Source organism: Vipera ursinii (assembly GCF_947247035.1).
Source record: "Vipera ursinii genome assembly, chromosome: 15".
In the NCBI taxonomy this organism is placed as follows: domain Eukaryota; kingdom Metazoa; phylum Chordata; class Lepidosauria; order Squamata; family Viperidae; genus Vipera; species Vipera ursinii.
This window is the reverse complement of record NC_139528.1, coordinates 2,898,318-2,915,196: the sequence shown is the minus strand read 5'-3', so window position 1 is coordinate 2,915,196 and position 16,879 is coordinate 2,898,318. Positions and strand designations below refer to the sequence as shown.

General features: G+C 49.1%; 1 protein-coding gene across 1 annotated transcript in view; it reads right to left on the bottom strand.

Annotated features, from left to right (window-relative positions):
• TMEM151A (transmembrane protein 151A) overlaps positions 1–15,848 on the bottom strand; it is a gene marked incomplete at its 3' end in the record, with an annotated part of 44,668 nt that extends 28,820 nt beyond the window's left edge. Inside the window, exons 1-3 of the mRNA XM_083374721.1 lie at positions 15,525–15,848; positions 4,046–4,114; positions 108–155 (exon numbers count right to left, since the gene is read on the bottom strand). Of these exons, the coding sequence (XP_083230847.1) occupies positions 108–155; positions 4,046–4,114; positions 15,525–15,605 (198 nt within the window). The 5' untranslated portion in view covers positions 15,606–15,848. The remainder of the gene's footprint in view (positions 1–107; positions 156–4,045; positions 4,115–15,524) is intronic.
• Positions 15,849–16,879: the final 1,031 nt, after the last annotated feature.

Here is a 16,879-nt window from a genome sequence, read left to right as displayed (position 1 = left end):
GCTTTGAACAGACATATCCAGAAACTGGCGCTCCTTAGAAAGGGATCTTTAGGGGGGTGGGGGGGAAAGAAAATTAAATGCAGTGGGGAAAAAGGCGCCATACTCACTTTTCTCAAAAGGCAACAGATGCGTTCGACATTTTTCAACCTCTCTCTCTGCGGGGGAAATATAAAACATGTTGAAACCGTCGCTTGCGGCAGGGATAATAAGTACAATGGAGGGAAGAGAAGGGTTGGGTGACTTAAGTTGGGGGCTGCAAAAAGATTTCCCCATTTTTGCAAAACCACCGAAAAAGATCCTCAATCCGTCAAGTTAGCCCTGAGCTTGATATTCTTATTTTATTTTAAAATTTTCAGACATTTGAGGGAGTCGCCTGGAGAAAAGCCACATGCGTCCCCAGAACGGGCCTCTGTGGTACAGTCGCTTGGGCATCACGAAAAATGCCCCACTTCTGAAGCCCATTTTACAGATGGGGAAGATTGAGGTAAGTGAAGAGTGCAAGGATGGATGGGGCAAGGCTTCTTGGCTGCAAATCCCAGACGGGGAGCTTATGGCTTCCAGATGGAAGCTGAGAACTAAAGTTCCCAGATCTCATGAAAAAAGACAAGGTTGTGGAGTTGTGAAGTGGGCGCCCGGTAACATTTGCCAGGTCCAAATTCTAACTGAATTCGGGAACTGGAAGTCATAAGCTTCGGCTGATATCAAAAAGAAGAGACTATTTGTGGCTCAGGATTCAACCGTGGGGTCCTTGGTGCTCTCCAAGTTATTTGCTTGCAGACATTTTATGACCCAAGTAGGTAATTATCATCAGTGCTAGAAGGAGATGGATTTGCTCTCTGTTTATGTACAAGGAGCTTGTTTGCAGGGAGCAAGCCCCATTCTCCTTAGCACTGATGAAGTTACCTAGTTTGGTAATGAAACGTCTGCAAGAAAACCACCAGGCTCAGACAGCCGAAAGACCCCACAGTCCTCCTCTTCCTCTCCACAAACCCCACTCCCTTCTAGCACTGATGATGTTCCCTAGTTGGGTCGTGAAAAGTTTGCAAGAAAACCGCCAAGCTCAGAGAGCATCAAGGACCCCACATCTCCACCTCCTCCTCCCAAACCCTCCTCCCTTCTAGCACAGATGATGTTGCCTAGTTGGGTCGTGAAAAGTTTGCAAGAAAGCCGCCAAGCTCAGAGAGCATCAAGGACCCATAGTTGTCATCATCGTCATCCTCCTCCTCCTCCTCCTCCTCCTCCTCCTCCTCCCAAACCCACCTCACTTCTAGCACAGATGATGTTGCCTAGTTGGGTCAAGACATGTCTGAAAGGAAACCACCAAGCTCAGAGAGCATTAAGGACCCATAGTCGTCATCATCGTCATCATCGCCCTCCTCCTCCTCCTCCTCCTCCTCCTCCTCCTCCCAAACCCACCTCACTTCTAGCACAGATGATGTTGCCTAGTTGGGTCAAGACATGTCTGAAAGGAAACCACCAAGCTCAGAGAGCATTAAGGACCCATAGTCGTCATCATCGTCATCATCGCCTTCCTCCTCCTCCTCCTCCTCCTCCTCCTCCTCCTCCTCCTCCTCCTCCTCCTCCTCCTCCCAAACCCTCCTCCCTTCTAGCACAGATGATGTTGCCTAGTTGGGTCGTGAAAAGTTTGCAAGAAAGCCGCCAAGCTCAGAGAGCATCAAGGACCCATAGTTGTCATCATCGTCATCCTCCTCCTCCTCCTCCTCCTCCTCCTCCTCCTCCCAAACCCACCTCACTTCTAGCACAGATGATGTTGCCTAGTTGGGTCAAGACATGTCTGAAAGGAAACCACCAAGCTCAGAGAGCATTAAGGACCCATAGTCGTCATCATCGTCATCATCGTCCTCCTCCTCCTCCTCCTCCCCCTCCTCCTCCTCCCAAACCCACCTCACTTCTAGCACAGATGATGTTGCCTAGTTGGGTCAAGACATGTCTGAAAGGAAACCACCAAGCTCAGAGAGCATTAAGGACCCATAGTCGTCGTCGTCCTCCTCCTCCTCCTCGCAAACCCTCCTCCCTTCTAGCACTGATGAGGTTACCTAGTTTGGCAATGAAATGCCTGCAAGAGCTCCGTGGCTCTAAAGGGCAGGAGATCTTTTTTCCGAGTTGAAATCTCTGCTCCATTTCTTTGCGTCGGCATGCAAAACTTTCCAGGGCTATTATTTTGAGATTCCGTGCAAAGACGGTGGAAAAGCACGGCGACAGCCTTTAGATTTTTCCACCTGCGCAGTCCGGAGCTTGCAAGTGTGTTTTTTCTTTTTTTTTTTAAAGATCCAGGGCATCAACCTCGTTCTGCACCCGGTGGGATCAGAGGGGAAAAAAAATAAAAAATTAAAAATTGAGGTCAGACTATTTATACCTTGAGGATGCAATGGGCCAGCCGAGAGACATCTCAGTGCCAGCCACAATTTCGAGGCCGTTGCAAAGATCTGGGACTTTGCAAGATGCCTTTTGCTAATCTTGCAATGTTCTCCTTTTAGCTCACGGGGGCTTCCTCGCCTGCAGGAAACCGTTTAATCAGGTCCGCCTGGGACGAGGATCTGGATTCTGAAAAAATTTTTTTAAAAGGGGTTTCTCCTTTTTTTCAAAAAATCCAGAGCTTTCGTCTAGCCAAAAGCTCGAGAAAACAGCTCCTTTCCCCCCCTCCCTCCTGCATCAAAGCTCCTCTGGAAAATGGCAAACTATAAAAAAAGAAAAGAAAGCGAAAAGATCCAAGTACTGCGGTCCTCGACTTAAAACCGTTCACTTAGTGACTGAAGTATAATGCATTTTCTGGAGCCCCTAAAGAGCCTTAGGACACGGTGGCTAAAACTGACAATTTCCCGCTGAATTTTAGACTGGGAAGCCAAATAAAAATAAAATAAAAGGAGGCATTCACACCTCTAGGCGAGCGAGAGTCCCAGCAAGAGAGGAATAAAAACCGAGATATTACAGGGAGCGCTTGGCTGACGACGTTCGTTTAGCGACCGTTCAGAATTACGACGGCAGTGAAAAAGGTGACCTTTTGTTCAGCCTTACGACCGTTGCATCTCCAAATTCTGACTGTTGGCAACTGACTCATAGTTACGGCGGTCGCAGCCTCCCGGGGTTACGCAATCCCCTTTTGTGACCTTCTGACCAGCCAAGTCAACGGGGGAAGAAAGATTCATTTAACAACCGTGTTCTTCACTTAACAAATGCAGTGCTTCAGTTAACGACGCACGCAGCATGCAAAATGGGGCAAAACTCACAACTGTCTCACTTAGCAACAGAACCGTTGGACTCAATTACTACCCTTACATCATTTTTGTTAAAAAAAAAAATAGGCTACCCAAGAACTCTCGAGTTTGTTGGCGACGTCCATTTTGCTCTCTGAGCTCATGGTGACCTAACCCTAACCCTAAATGGAATTTTCCTCCAATGGGATTTTCCCATGTATTTTCCCAGGAAACATAGATAGGGCAGCCTAGAAAAGTCAGTGCCCTCCTAACCATACCCAAGAACTCCGAGTTTGTTGGCGATGTCCATTTTGCTGTATGAGTTCATGGTGACCTAACCCTAACCCTAAATGGAATTTTCCTCCAATGGGATTTTCCCAAGTATTTTGCCAGGAAACATACATAGGGCAGCCTAGAAAAGTCAGTGCCCTCCTAACCATAGCCAAGAACTCTGAGTTTGTTGGCAATGTCCATTTTGCTCTATCTATACCGTTCCTGACAAACGGCTGGGCAATCAATCTCTTCCTAAATTATATCAGCAATTAACTCGAGGACCATCCGTATATATCTCTACAGAAATTACCGTGCAAACCCTCTCGGATGCATTTGGGTTGATATAAAAGGGTGTTTTTTTTAAAAAAAAGTGTATCCATAAGTGTATCCTCCAGGCCACCCAACCAAACAGAGGAAATAAATTATTTTTTTCTGCTTTTTTTTTTTTGACCAGCGAGGAAGGAGGACCTGGAAGAGAGGGCAGGAAAGGAGAGAGAGAAGACAAACAAATGGAGACAGAGACAGACACACCTCGGACATGATATGTTTAGACTTACTGCCCTGGCTGGATTGCCCTGGTCGATGGGATTCTTAAAATCTATGTGCAATTCGTCAAAGGCGATTATCTAGAGAAAGAAAGAAAGAAAGAGAGAGAGAGAGAGAGAGAGAGAGAGAGAGAGAGAGAGAGAGAGAGAGAGAAAGGAATTCAGAAAATATTCTTGTTCACGGGGCAAGGGAAAAAATCACGCAGCAGGTCCCCCGTTATAACCAGCAACTGTCATTCCCGCGCATCGCGAAACTTACATGGATGTTCCATAAGGAAAGGATGAAAAAGTAAATAAAACAGGGTGCACCCTGAAAGCACAGGGGAGTCAGTGCGTCAGGTTTTATCCACACCCTTAAACCTTTAAACTGAGAGGGGAACATTTTGGAGTTTAGAAGTTAGACCTGGACTGGAGCTCTGGAGGTTGTTGAACTCCAATTCCCATCAACCCTTGCATTAGATTCCATTCGATTCCATTCCATTCCATTCCTATTTCTTATTCTATTCTATTCTATTCTATTCTATTCTATTCTATTCTATTCTATTCTATTCTATTCTATTCTATTCTATTCTATTCTATTCATTCCACTATTCTATTCTATTCTATTCCATTCCATTCCATTCTCTTATTTCTTATTCTGTTCTATTCTATTCTATTCTATTCTATTCTATTCTATTCTATTCTATTCTATTCTATTCCATTCCATTCCATTCCATTCCATTCCATTCTTATTTCTTATTTCTTATTTCTTATTCTATTCTATTCTGTTCTGTTTTGTTCTATTCTATTCTATTCTTATTTCTTATTCTGTTCTGTTCTAATTCTAATTCTAAATTTCATAACTTTGGCATTTTCTCATCTTTCCCACCACTCTCCTGCCTTAGCCACCATGCTGCGTGTACACACACACACACACACACACACAAACAAACAGGCTGATCTTCAGCCCCATCTGCCATTCTCCACTGTGGCATCTTCTCAGGAACACAATGGCCTGCAAAAGCCTGCCAAGCTGGCTGAGTCAAAGCGGATCGCTTTCCTGGTGGCATCTCTCTGGAGCAAAAAAGACACTTTAATTCTCTCTCTTTCTCTCTCTCTCTCTCTCTCTCTCTCTTTATTTCCCCCACGGCCCCACAAAAAAAGAAATCTATGGAAGCCCAGCACGGCTGATGACGTTGCCAGAACCGCCCACGTCTCCCCAGGTCCCTTGTCCTCTGCTGGCGGAGAAGCTGAACTTTTGCTGCCTCCCAGCATGACAAAATAATATATATATGTTTTTTTAAAAAAAATCCTTTCATTTAGAAGGGATCTTTCTACTCCAGCCCATAATAGGCGCTTCCCTGCCCACGCAACGTCGCCTGCTGCAGATAACGACGAGGTGAGACTTGCCAGGGGCGAGAAAAGGACAGCGGAGACGGCTCACGAGGGCAAGCGGGTCTTCCAGGAGGAAAGGGCACCACTGGGGGATCTTTCCGAGCGGGAAGACAAGGCAGGAAAAGAAAGATGAGAAAGGGATGTGTGTGTGTAAAAAAAATAGAATAGAATAGAATAGAGTAGAATAAAATATGGAAAGGAATAGAATAGAATAATAATAATAATAATAATAATAATAATAATAATAATAATAATAATAATAATAGAATAGAATAGAATAGAATAGAATAGAATAGAATAGAATAATGGAATGGAAGAATAGAATAGAATAGAATAATGGAATGGAGGAATAGAATAGAATAGAATAGAATAGAATAGAATAGAATAGAATAGAATAGAATAGAGCTGGAAGGGACCTTGGAGGTCATCTAGTCCAACCCCCTGCTCAGGCAGGAAACCCTATCCCATTTCAGACAAATGGTTGTCCAATCTCCTCTTAAAAACTTCCAGTGTTGGAGCATCGGCAACATCTCGAGCACGTGTTTGTTGTCTAATCCTAACCCCTCCCCGGTTTGGAAATTCATCTTTTTTTTTTTTTCCTCCAGTGACAGTCAAAGCACGAATTACATCCATCACCTGTCAAAAGCCTGCTGAGTCCCACTGAAGCCCGGGAAAAAATGCCTAGCAACGCTGACACCCTTACTTCCGTGTGCCCAGCCGGAGCAATTTTCACACCACGGGTGTCTTTCTCCTTCCTGAATCTGCCTGCATTTACTTTCTCCCCCCCCCCAACCCTTTACTGTCTACCGGGTACCATATATATATATATATATATATATATATATATATATATATATATATATATATATATATATATATATGTTAAAAAAAAGAGGTGAATATTTTTTTTCTAAAAAAATAAAAATAAATATATTTTTTTAAAAAGAAGAACTGTTTCCCAAAGGTTCAACAGGAGGGTTGCAGTGAAAAAGGAGCGTGTAGGTGGCAAGAAAAAAAGAAATAATACCAGCCTGATCTGCACATTTCGGCTTATCGACCAAAGGGAAAAATGGAAAAGATTTATCGGAGGCTTGGTGCAAGCCCTCAACGCAGTGGTGGGATTCAGCCAGTTCGCACCACTTCGGCAGAACCGGTAGCTAATTCTTTTGTTGCCCACGGCCAGAATGGACGTCCGGGAAGCGGCATCCACGCACAGAACCGGTTGTTCCCGTATTTGAATCCCACCACTGCCTCAATGTAGTGCTTAAAGGTGGTTGAAGGGAGACACCGGCATTGCATTCACTCAAATAGGCTATGCACCCCTACAAGGAAACAAATTCTGTCTTCAGATGACACCTTTTTTTAAAAGGACAGGTTTCTAGACCTCATGAACCTGATTTTTTTTCTTTTCCCTTCCATCTTTTCTCATTCCCATGTCCTTCCTTCCTTCCTTCCTTCCTTCCTTCCTGTGTTTCTCAACCTTGGCAGCTGGATGCTTGGAATTCAACTCCCAGAATTCCCCTCCCTTCCCCCATATTCCTTCCTTCCTTCCTTCCTTCCTTCCTTCCTTCCTTCCTTCCTTCCTTCCTTCCCTTCCTTCCTTTCCTCCCTCCCATGCTCCACCCTTTCCTTCCTCCCTCTCTCCCAAGTTCCACCCCTCCCTCCCTCCCTTCTCTCTTTCCTTCCTTCCTTCCTCCTTTCCTTCCCACATTCCATCCTTTTCTTCCTTCTTCTCTCCCTCCCTCCCTTCCTTCCCACATTCCATCCTTTCCTTCCTTCCTTCCTTCCTTCCTTCTTCCCTCCCTTCCTCCTTTCCTTCCCACATTCTATCCTTTCCTTCCTTCTTCCCTCCCTCCCTCCCTCCCTTCCCACATTCCATCCTTTCCTTCCTCCCTCCCTCCCTTCTCTCCTTCCTCCTTTCCTTCCCACATTCCATCCTTTCCTTCCTCCCTTCTCTCCTTCCCTCTCTCCCTTCTCCCCTTTCCTTTTCCCACACAACTTCCCTTCCCCTCCCCCCCCCCGGGTCCTAAGCTGATGAAAAGCCGCATCTGGGCCACTTTTCCCAGGACTGATTCTCAGCCCTGGATCCTCTGATGCCATCTCCTTTTCCCAATTACAGATCAAAGGATGATTTTTTTCAGGAGGTGATTCAGGACGCTGGAGAGCTCCATGAAAGAGACAGGCAGAAAATGCACAGGGCATCGGAGAATTCGGAAGGCTAAGGAAACGGGACATTAACCCCATCTCGCCGTCTCCGGCCCCAAAAGCCATCGTGGAGAATTGAATCCTCCCAAAATACACTTCGCTAGAAATGTTCTCCCGGTCAGAAAACCAAGATTTATGGCACTCGGTTCGCTCCCAAGCCTGGAGCGAACAGATTTTCCCCACCTGAACGAGACATTCCTGTTGCCTTGTCATGCGTGTCTAAAAATCATGTGTGTTTTTTTTTCCACCACACTGAATTTGAAACACAGCCGAAAATCCTGGGGACAACTGCTTAGGGAAAGGATTGCACTTTGCATTCAAACTTTCTCCGGCCTCGGATGGAAAACAGAGCCAAATTCTGCAAATGCAGGTGCCCTTCAACCTACGACCGCAACGGACGCCCAAAATCTAAGGTCGCTAAGCGAGAAAATGCCTTAAGCGGGTTTGGCCCCATTTGAGGGCTTTTCTTGTCAGCCTGGCGAAGTGGATCCCTGCAGTTGTTAAATGAATGACACGGTTGTTAAAGCGAGACTTGGCTGCTCGGAAGGCCGCAACGGGGAATCCCGTGACCGCGGGGCACTACAACCGACGTAAATCCGAGTCAGTTGCCAAGTGGCAGAATCTTTTCATCCTGTGACCGTGGGGGGATGATGCCACGGTCGTAAGCTTGAAAAACGGTCCTAAGTCCCTTTTCCCAGTGCCTTTTTTCGTAACTTTGAACGGCCACTAAGCGAGCTGTTGTAACTGGAGGACTGCAGCCTGTAAAAAGACCTCTTTCTCCCCCGACCCCGCCTTCCCGGCACGGTTCACATTTTAAAGCACCGTGCAAATCGCACAGGCGTTTTTCCAGACATGCGTCTCTCTCCAGGATCCATCCGGCATCGGGAGAAACAATTTCAGAACAATTGTTTCTGCTCTGCCTTCCGAATGGCACTTGCCATTGTCAGCCCTGATAGCCGTGAAACCGGGATTCGGCAAAGGAAAAAAAAAAAAGCTATTTTTAAGCTTTTAAGACCCTCACGGCTTCCAGCTTGAACCAGCTCCCTGAACTAAGAAAATGAATCTCCCACGACATCAACCCCAAACCTTGAAGTCCTGCAAACGCTGAGCTGATGTAAACGTCGCCTTTGATTATTCTTATTCGGACCTGGAAGCGTTAGCCAGGTTTGGGAGGTTCGGGGTTAAGGGACTGCCCGCCTGAACAAGCCAAGGTTTAAGATTTTTAAGTTTTGAGAGTTTTCTTTCGAACCAAGGTGTGGGAGTCTCTCCTACCTCTTCACCTTAACCAAAAAATAAAAAAAATTAAAAAAATATGGATTAGGCCTGGAACCAAAAACGCACGACTCCTATCCATATCCATATGGCTGATCTTGACATTTAGGGTCCTGCGTTAAAAAGTCAGCGAAGGATGAATTTGGAGGGGGTGGGGGGGCGAAAAAGCATCCTCGACTTACGGCACCACATTTAATGACCGTTCAAAGTTACAACGGCACTGGAGAAAGGAACTTAGGACTGGTTTTCACACTTTTACGACCGTGGTGGCATTCCCCCCCCCCGCCACGGTCACGCGATCAAAGAAGAAGCTTGGCAACTGACTCGTATTTACGACGGTCACAGCCTCCCGGGGTCAGGTGACCTTCCAACAAGCAAAAAGTCAATGGGGAAGCTGGATCCGCTTAACGACGGCGTGACTAAGAGAACCGCTGCAGTGATTCCCTTAACGGCCGTGCCCGTAAAGGCCTTAAAACGGGGCAAAACTCAGCTTAAGATCTGCCTGGCTTAGCAGCAGAAATTTGGGGGGGGTCTATTTTGGTCGCGTGTCAAGGACTCCCTGTATTAGTGGTCCCGTTTCTTGAGGTTTCAGCCTAGCTTTTAAAAAAAATAATAAAGAAAAATAGCCTTCTCTAAATTGCCTCCTCGATTAAGGTCACGCAAAAATTAGATCGGCCTATGAATTGACCCAAATCTTTGATCAGGGAGGGAATTTGCACTCCTCGCTTTATATCCGGAGTGAAGACCAACAAGCCAGCCTGCTAAATTCTCCAACTGCGATGGCAAAAAGATACGAAGAACGGTCGCAGGAATTGGGTATGGCCAATCTAGGGAAAAGAAGGACTGGGGGGCGGGGGGGACAGGATCACAGTCTTCCAGTATTTGAAGGGCTGCCAAAAAAGAAGATGGGGGGAGCGGAGGGGTTTCTACCTATTTCTCCAAAGCACCAGCAGGCAGGACAAGAAAGAACGGATGGAAACTCATCCAGGAGAGAAGCAACCTGGAATTAAGGAGAAACTTCCTAACAGGGAGGACAATGAACCAGTGGAACAGCTGGCCACCAGAGGTGGTGAATGCTCCAACGCTGGAGGTTTTCAAGAAGAGACTGGACAAGCCACTTGTCTGGAATAGAGATGCTCGAGCAGGGGGTGGGACTAGAAGACCTCCAAGGCCCCTTCTCTTCTTGATTCTGATTGATTGACTCTTTTTTTTCGCCCTTTTTTTTAAAAAAAAATCCCCATCCTGTTAAAACCTTCTGCCTTCCAGTTAGCCAGCGGGATAATCTCTTGTATCCTTTTCTCTGCAAAATGCTCGGAGGGTTGTTTTTTTGGCACCCCTTCGATCTGTATTTGCGTCTGAAGCCTGCCAAGCCGAATCACGGCAGCCGTGCCAGGAAGTGGGGGCGACGTTTGGTTGCCTCGGCCTTGTTTTCTCGCAAACCCCCCCCCCCTTTTTTTTCTTTCTTCCTTCCCATCCTTGGTGGGGGCCCAAAAGTTTGGAAATTTGGAAGCTGGGCTAATGTCAGCTCTCCCCTCCCCCAATATTTTGGGGGCTCATTGGTGTGTGTGTGTGTGTGTGTGTGTGTGTGTGTGTGTGTGTGTGTGTGTGTCCCTGAGAATACTCTAGAATGACAGAGACGCGGGGGAAGAAAACGGAGAAATAATATACCGGAAAGCAACGAACTCTGTTTTTATTCTTCTTTTCACCTTGAAGGTACTGTCGGTTGCTAGGGCAACCAACGCTGTCAATTTTGGGGTATTTGTGTGTTAAATCTGCACCCAGCAGACAAGGGGTGGGTGGGTGGAGCTGGGATCCATTGAGGGTCTCTGCCCCCCTCTAGATAATCCACAAATGATATCTTTTGATTCTTGGTGCGAATTCAGATGTATTGAATCCCCTGCCCAGCCCAGCCAATGGAAAGCCAGAGACTACATCTCCCATCTTTCCCATCCAGCTAGTCCTTTCCACCCAGGGGATCTAAAACTTGTCACCTCTGGAAGGACGTGTGAAATCCTCCCTTCTGTAGGATGGAGCAATTGATGAAAACTCAGTGGCTAGTCCCTGGTGAGGGCTGACACCAGGGACTAGCCACTTAGTTTTCATCAATTGCTCCATCCTACAGAAGCCAGTTGGGTTTTATAAATTTGTTTTAACCTTTTTAATGTGTTCTAACTTATTCATGGGCATTGTTGTTTAATCGTTTTTAATTTTTGTATCTTGTTTTTTAATATGTATTGCCCTGTTCACCGCCCTGAGTCCTTCGGGAGAAGGGCGGTATACAAATTAAATAAATAAATAAATAAATAATTCGAAAACTAACAGAATAACAGAGCTGGGACTTTAGAGGTCTTCTAGTCCAGCCCCCTGCTCAGGCAGGAAACCCTATCCCATTTCAGACAAATGGTTGCTTAATTCAGCTTAATCAAGTTTGTTTGATCTTTAGCTAAAATTATACAAACTCTGGTGCTGACTGAGCTGGGGGTTATTGGCTTGCAGACATCTCATTACCCAACTAGGGAACGTCGTCAGGGCTGGTGAAGGCGGCGGCGGGTGTGTGTGTGTGTGTTTGATGCCTGTTTACAAGATTTTTCCAAGATTGAACTTAGCCCAAGGGAAATGCATCGTTCTCTTTGAGTTTCCGTTCCTCAGACAGGGATGCCTTTGAAAAAAGAAATACAGTGCTGTAACCTCTGGAAAAAAGAAAAAAAATCTGTTCCTCGATGGCTTTTTTTAAGACACTGTCTCCGAGTCGGATCAATTAATTTTGGCATCCAGTGCTTTGCCAGCCCTGGCAAAGGCTTATTTTGGATCGCGGAATATTTCTCAAAATAGAGGTGCCAATTGAGAAATTTAAAAAAAACAGAGGTCAGAAAAGGGGGGACCTCACACCTCAGCAGTCACGCATAAATCCTAAAAGACAATCAATTTCCCCCCCAAACGGTAACTGTGGAACCCCCCCCAAAAAAAACCTAGGTGCCTCCAATTATTGAGCCTGTTTTCAATGTCTAGCAAGCTTCGCCACGTCTAGTGATATTTTGGAGAAGGCTGGCTGCCAAGCTCAGCGTGCTAACCCTCCCTTCTCCTCACGAGGACTAGAAACTCAGGATCTGTCTGTGTCGCGCGCAGGTGGCAAGACACTGCAGCGAGCCAAGGTGGTGGGGAAAAGCCTGGTCACCTAAAACCACACAGGCCAGGCCGGCGTGCGTGCGATTTGAAGGTGCCCACGCACGAGGCACGGTCGTGAGAAGCCCCTAGAGGCAATGCTCTGCGCAGCATTCGAACTCAGGTCCCGAGAAACGCAAGGGGCAGCATCCTCAACCCCCGGCTGGGTTTCTTGCAAAAGCGTATTTCGGTTGGGCTGGAGTTCTTGCCAAAAGTGGGGGGGGTGGGGGAAACCCAGCAAAGGACAAAGGCTAAGCGTGGATTCTGGTCTTTGTTTTCGGTTGCAGAAACGAAAAACTATATTTCCCACACCCAGCCACCAAGATTTAAGGTCAGGAAGGTCTTCAGATTTAAGACCCTCCCTGCTTCCGGCGAGAAGACGAAGCAAAGGAGGCTGCATTCCGTCGCCCCAAACTTTGGAGCCTGCAAATGCCGAGTGGATATTGAATTCCTTGCATTTTAATTATAATTTGATTTGTTTATTTATCTGTTGGTATCCTTGAGCTGTCCCCCTCGAGACGGGACAGCCATTTGACTGACATGATATAAGGTCTCCTGCCTTGAGCAGGGGGTCAGACTAGGAGACCTCCAAGGTCCCTTCCGGCCTTAGGATTCCATATAAAAAATAACTCCAGGCGGCAAACCTATCCAAGGAAGCTTCTGGACTGGCTCAAAGTCACCCAGCCAGCTTTCACGCCTAAGGCAGAACTAGAACTCACCGTCTCCTTGCTTTCTTGCTGGATGCCTTGGCTTAACCTCTAGAGCAGTGGTAGGCAACCTTGGCTCTTTTATGACTCGTGGACTTCAACTCCCAGAATTCCTGAGCCAGCTGGCTCAGGAATTCTGGGAGTTGAAGTCCACGAGTCATAAAAGAGCCAAGGTTGCCTACCACTGCTCTAGACCAAAGGTCTTCAAACGTGGCCCTTTTATGACTTGTGGACTTCAACTCCCAGAATTCCTCAGACAGGCACGCTGGCTGAGGAATTCTGGGAGTTGAAGTCCACAAGTCATAAAAGGGCCAAGTTTGAAGACCCCTGCGTCTAGACCAAACGGACTCTCCAAAGTGCCTCTGTAGAGAAACTATAATTCCACTTAAGCCACTGGCAAGTTGCATCTCCAGCTCCTGGAAATCCAGACTTCCCCCTCCGCTGTTTCAACGGGGGCGGCTTTTTTGAAGCTAGACGACGGGTCCCCAAATAATCCCCCCTACCAAGAAATAGCACATACACCTTAAACGGAGACACACCTAGCATATTTTTTTAAAAATAAATAAATAAATAACCAACTTTCCAAGGACTTTCCTATTTCAAAAAAATAAAGCTGAATAATAACCCCTTAGGCTATATTGAAACTATCCCGGCTCAGATCATTTGCAATATTCATGTCAATATTAGTTCCTGAATATTGCAATGGGGACCCCCGGCTTTATTTTTACACCGAGGCTTTTAAAATCCTGCGGGATTTTGGGCGAGAAGCAAAAGCGATGTTCTAATCCTATGTTGGTTTGTTTCCTTTTAAATCGAGGAAATCCTTTCCTGGTTTAAGGATCTTTGGACTGTTCTCCGCACGTCTTGTGTGTGTGTCAAATCTATTATTATTTATTTTATTTTTTTTAAAAAAAGAAGAAGCAGGGATTCCAAGCTTTTTTACACTCAAATCAGATCTGTAGGGATTTATTTCCCTCACATCCTGTCCCCCCCCACCCCACAAAACACACACACACACCCCAAGGAGACCCCCGCAGGGAAGGAGTTAAATTGATGCCAGCATCCCATTTATTAGGAAAGGGCTCTCTTTTGTAAACATATGTAGTTCCCATGACAACCGGAGTCAGGTTCCTTGGTTACAGATGGAGGAGAGAAAATTGGGGAGGGGGCAGAGAGGTGGATGGCAGAAAATGGAGGAACAGGAGAATATATATATATATATATATATATATATATATATATATATATATATATATATATATATATATATATATATATATATATATATATATATATATATATAATCCTTTCCTGGGATTCCTGAGCACGTCACCAGAAGGGAAGAAGGGGTGGGGGGAAATCCCCCTCTTATTTTGTTTTTTAATAGCCCCCTAAAAGAGGTAGGGGATAGCTGGAAAGTTGTGAGGGAGGGGGCCAGGAGTAAGGGGGTGGCTTTTTCTGAATTTGGGGAGGGGGCTTCCCCACCCCCAAGGCCCCTTTTAGGGCCTATTTGATCTAGATGGATGGCTTAAGCGTGGATAGATGGCTTTCCTTCTGGTCCCAATGGATCCAAATTCCTCTGCTACCCCACCCTCAAAAAGACCGACGGACCCCCCCCAATTTTTCCCAGACAGAAATAAGACGGGCTTTGCACCCCGAGACCCGAATTGCAAGGGTCTCCCTCAACCCCCCTCTCTCTCTCTGCTAGGACCGAAGGCATGCCTGCTTGCGGGACTCACGGGGGGGGGGCGCTTTCTTGCCCCTCCCAAATTGCTCAGATCTGCCCCCCCGCCGAAAGACCCTCCCCTCAAAAAAACGGGGTTGAAGATTGAGATAGATGATGGTAGGAGCTGGACTGCTCCCCCCCCCCCACACCACCACCACCAGCCGGGTTGGAGTTTGGCAGAGAGAGCCCACTTGCTAGGGAGCCTGGACCTGTCTTTGGTGCTGATTCCAAACCCCCCCCCAAAAAAAAAATTCCAGTTCTTTCCTAGACCTTCCTCGGCCCTTGGACCCCCTCCCCTCCTTCCCCTGGCCCCCGAGCCCCCTCCCCTCCTTTCTCTGGCCTTGATTCCCCCCTCCCTTCCTCGGCCCTCGAACCCCCTCCCCTCCTTCCCCAGAGCCCCCTCCCCTGCTTTCTCTGGCCCTTGATTCCCCCCCCTTCCGCAGCTAAGGAGTCCCCTGCCCTCCCTTCCTCGGCCCTTGAACCCCCTCCCCTCCTTTCCCCGACCCCCCTCCCCTCTTATCTCTGGCCCTTGATTGCCCCCTCCCTTCCGCAGCTAAGGAGCCCCCTCCCCTCCTTCCCCCGACCCCCTCCCCTCCTTTTTCTGGCCCTTGATTGCCCCCTCCCTTCCGCAGCTAAGGAGCCCCCTGCCCCCCTTCCTCGGCTCTTGAACCCCCTGCCCTCCTTCCCCCGTGCCCGAGCCCCCTCCCCTCTTTACCCCGAGCCCCCTCCCCTCCATTCTCTGGCCCTTGACTCCCCCCTCCCTTCATCGGCCCTCGAACCCCCTCCCCTCCTTGCCCCGAGCCCCCGAGCCCCCTCCCCTCCTATCTCTGGCCCTTGACTGCCCCCTCCCTTCCTCGGCCCTCGAATCCCCTGCCCTCCTTCCCCCGAGCCCCCGAGCCCCCTCCCCTCCATTCTCTGGCCCTTGACTCCCCCCTCCCTTCCGCAGCTAAGGAGCCCCCTGCCCTGCTTGACCCCGCTGCCCTCCCCTCCGCCCTCCCCCGGCCCCCGCTCCGAGAGGGAGAGCGAGCGAGAGACCCCCACTCACATGCCAGATGACGAAGAAGATGAGCGAGGCGCAGAGGACCAGCGTGAGCATGTAGCAGAAGGCGGCGAAGGTGAAGGCCATGGCGGGGGGCTACTGGGCCATGGGAGGCGCCGGGCCGGGGGCCGCACAGCCGCCGCAGCCGCTACCAGACCGGCGGGAGCAGCCGCGACGCCCCCCGCATCCTCCCGGCTCCGCCGCCCTCCTCTGCCGCCGCCCAGAGAGCGGGGGGGGGGGGACGGGGCGGGGGGAGGAGCCGGGGGCGGGGCCAGGAGCCGGGGGCGGGGCCGCACAGGTGAGCGCGCAGGGGCCAGCCTGGGCTGGGGAGCAGGGGCTGCGGAGTGCCAGCCGGACGCTCAGGCTTCCTGGGTGATGGGGGTCTTCTTTCGGGGCGGGGGGAGAGTCGGGGGTCGCTTTGGAGGGACACCCCCCCCTCCTCTGCAGCGGCCGCAGCAGCAGGTGAGCGGCTTTCCTGGAGCAGGTGGGCTTGGGAAGGGTGGGCGGGCTGAGAGGGGCTCGCTGCTGGACCCCGACTCCCATCCTTCCCGGCCCGAAGCGGCAGCCGGGACGACTAGACCCGTCAATGTGGACCGCAGAGACTGCAGATCTTGCTTCCGAGCATCTGCGCCCGGACTACAAATCCCATCCTCCCCCGGGGGCTCTCTGCTGGACCCCAACTCCCATCCTTCCCTGCCCAGAGGCACCTGGGACGAGCAGACCCGTCAACGCTGACTGCAGAGACTTCAGATCTTGCTTCCTAGGATCTGCGCCCGGGCTACAAATCCCATCCTCCCCCGGGGGGTGGGCTCTCTGCTGCACCCCAACTCTCATCCTTCCCCGCCCAGAGGCACATGGGACGAACAGACCCGTCAGTGTTGACTGCAGAACTTACTTCCTAGGATCTGCGCCCGGACTACAAATCCCATCCTCCCCGGGGGGGCTCTCTGCTGGACCCCAACTCCCATCCTTCCCCGCCCAGAGGCACCTGGGACGAACAGACCCGTCAGTGTTGACTGCAGAGCTTACTTCCTAGGATCTGCGCCCGGACTACAAATCCCATCCTCCCCGGGGGGGCTCTCTGCTGGACCCCAACTCCCATCCTTCCCCGCCCAAAGAGGCACCTGGGACGAGCAGACCCGTCAGTGTTGACTGCAGAGCTTACTTCCTAGGATCTGCGCCCGGACTACAAACCCCATCCTCCCCCAAGGGGTGTCTCTGCTGGACCCCATCCTTCCCCACCCAAAGAGGCACCTGGGATGCTGACCGCAGACAGATTCTTGCTTCTTAAGTCTAAGATCTGTGCCTGGACTACAAATCCCATCCTCCTTGCTGCCCGAGGAAAGGCAGCTTTATAGGTC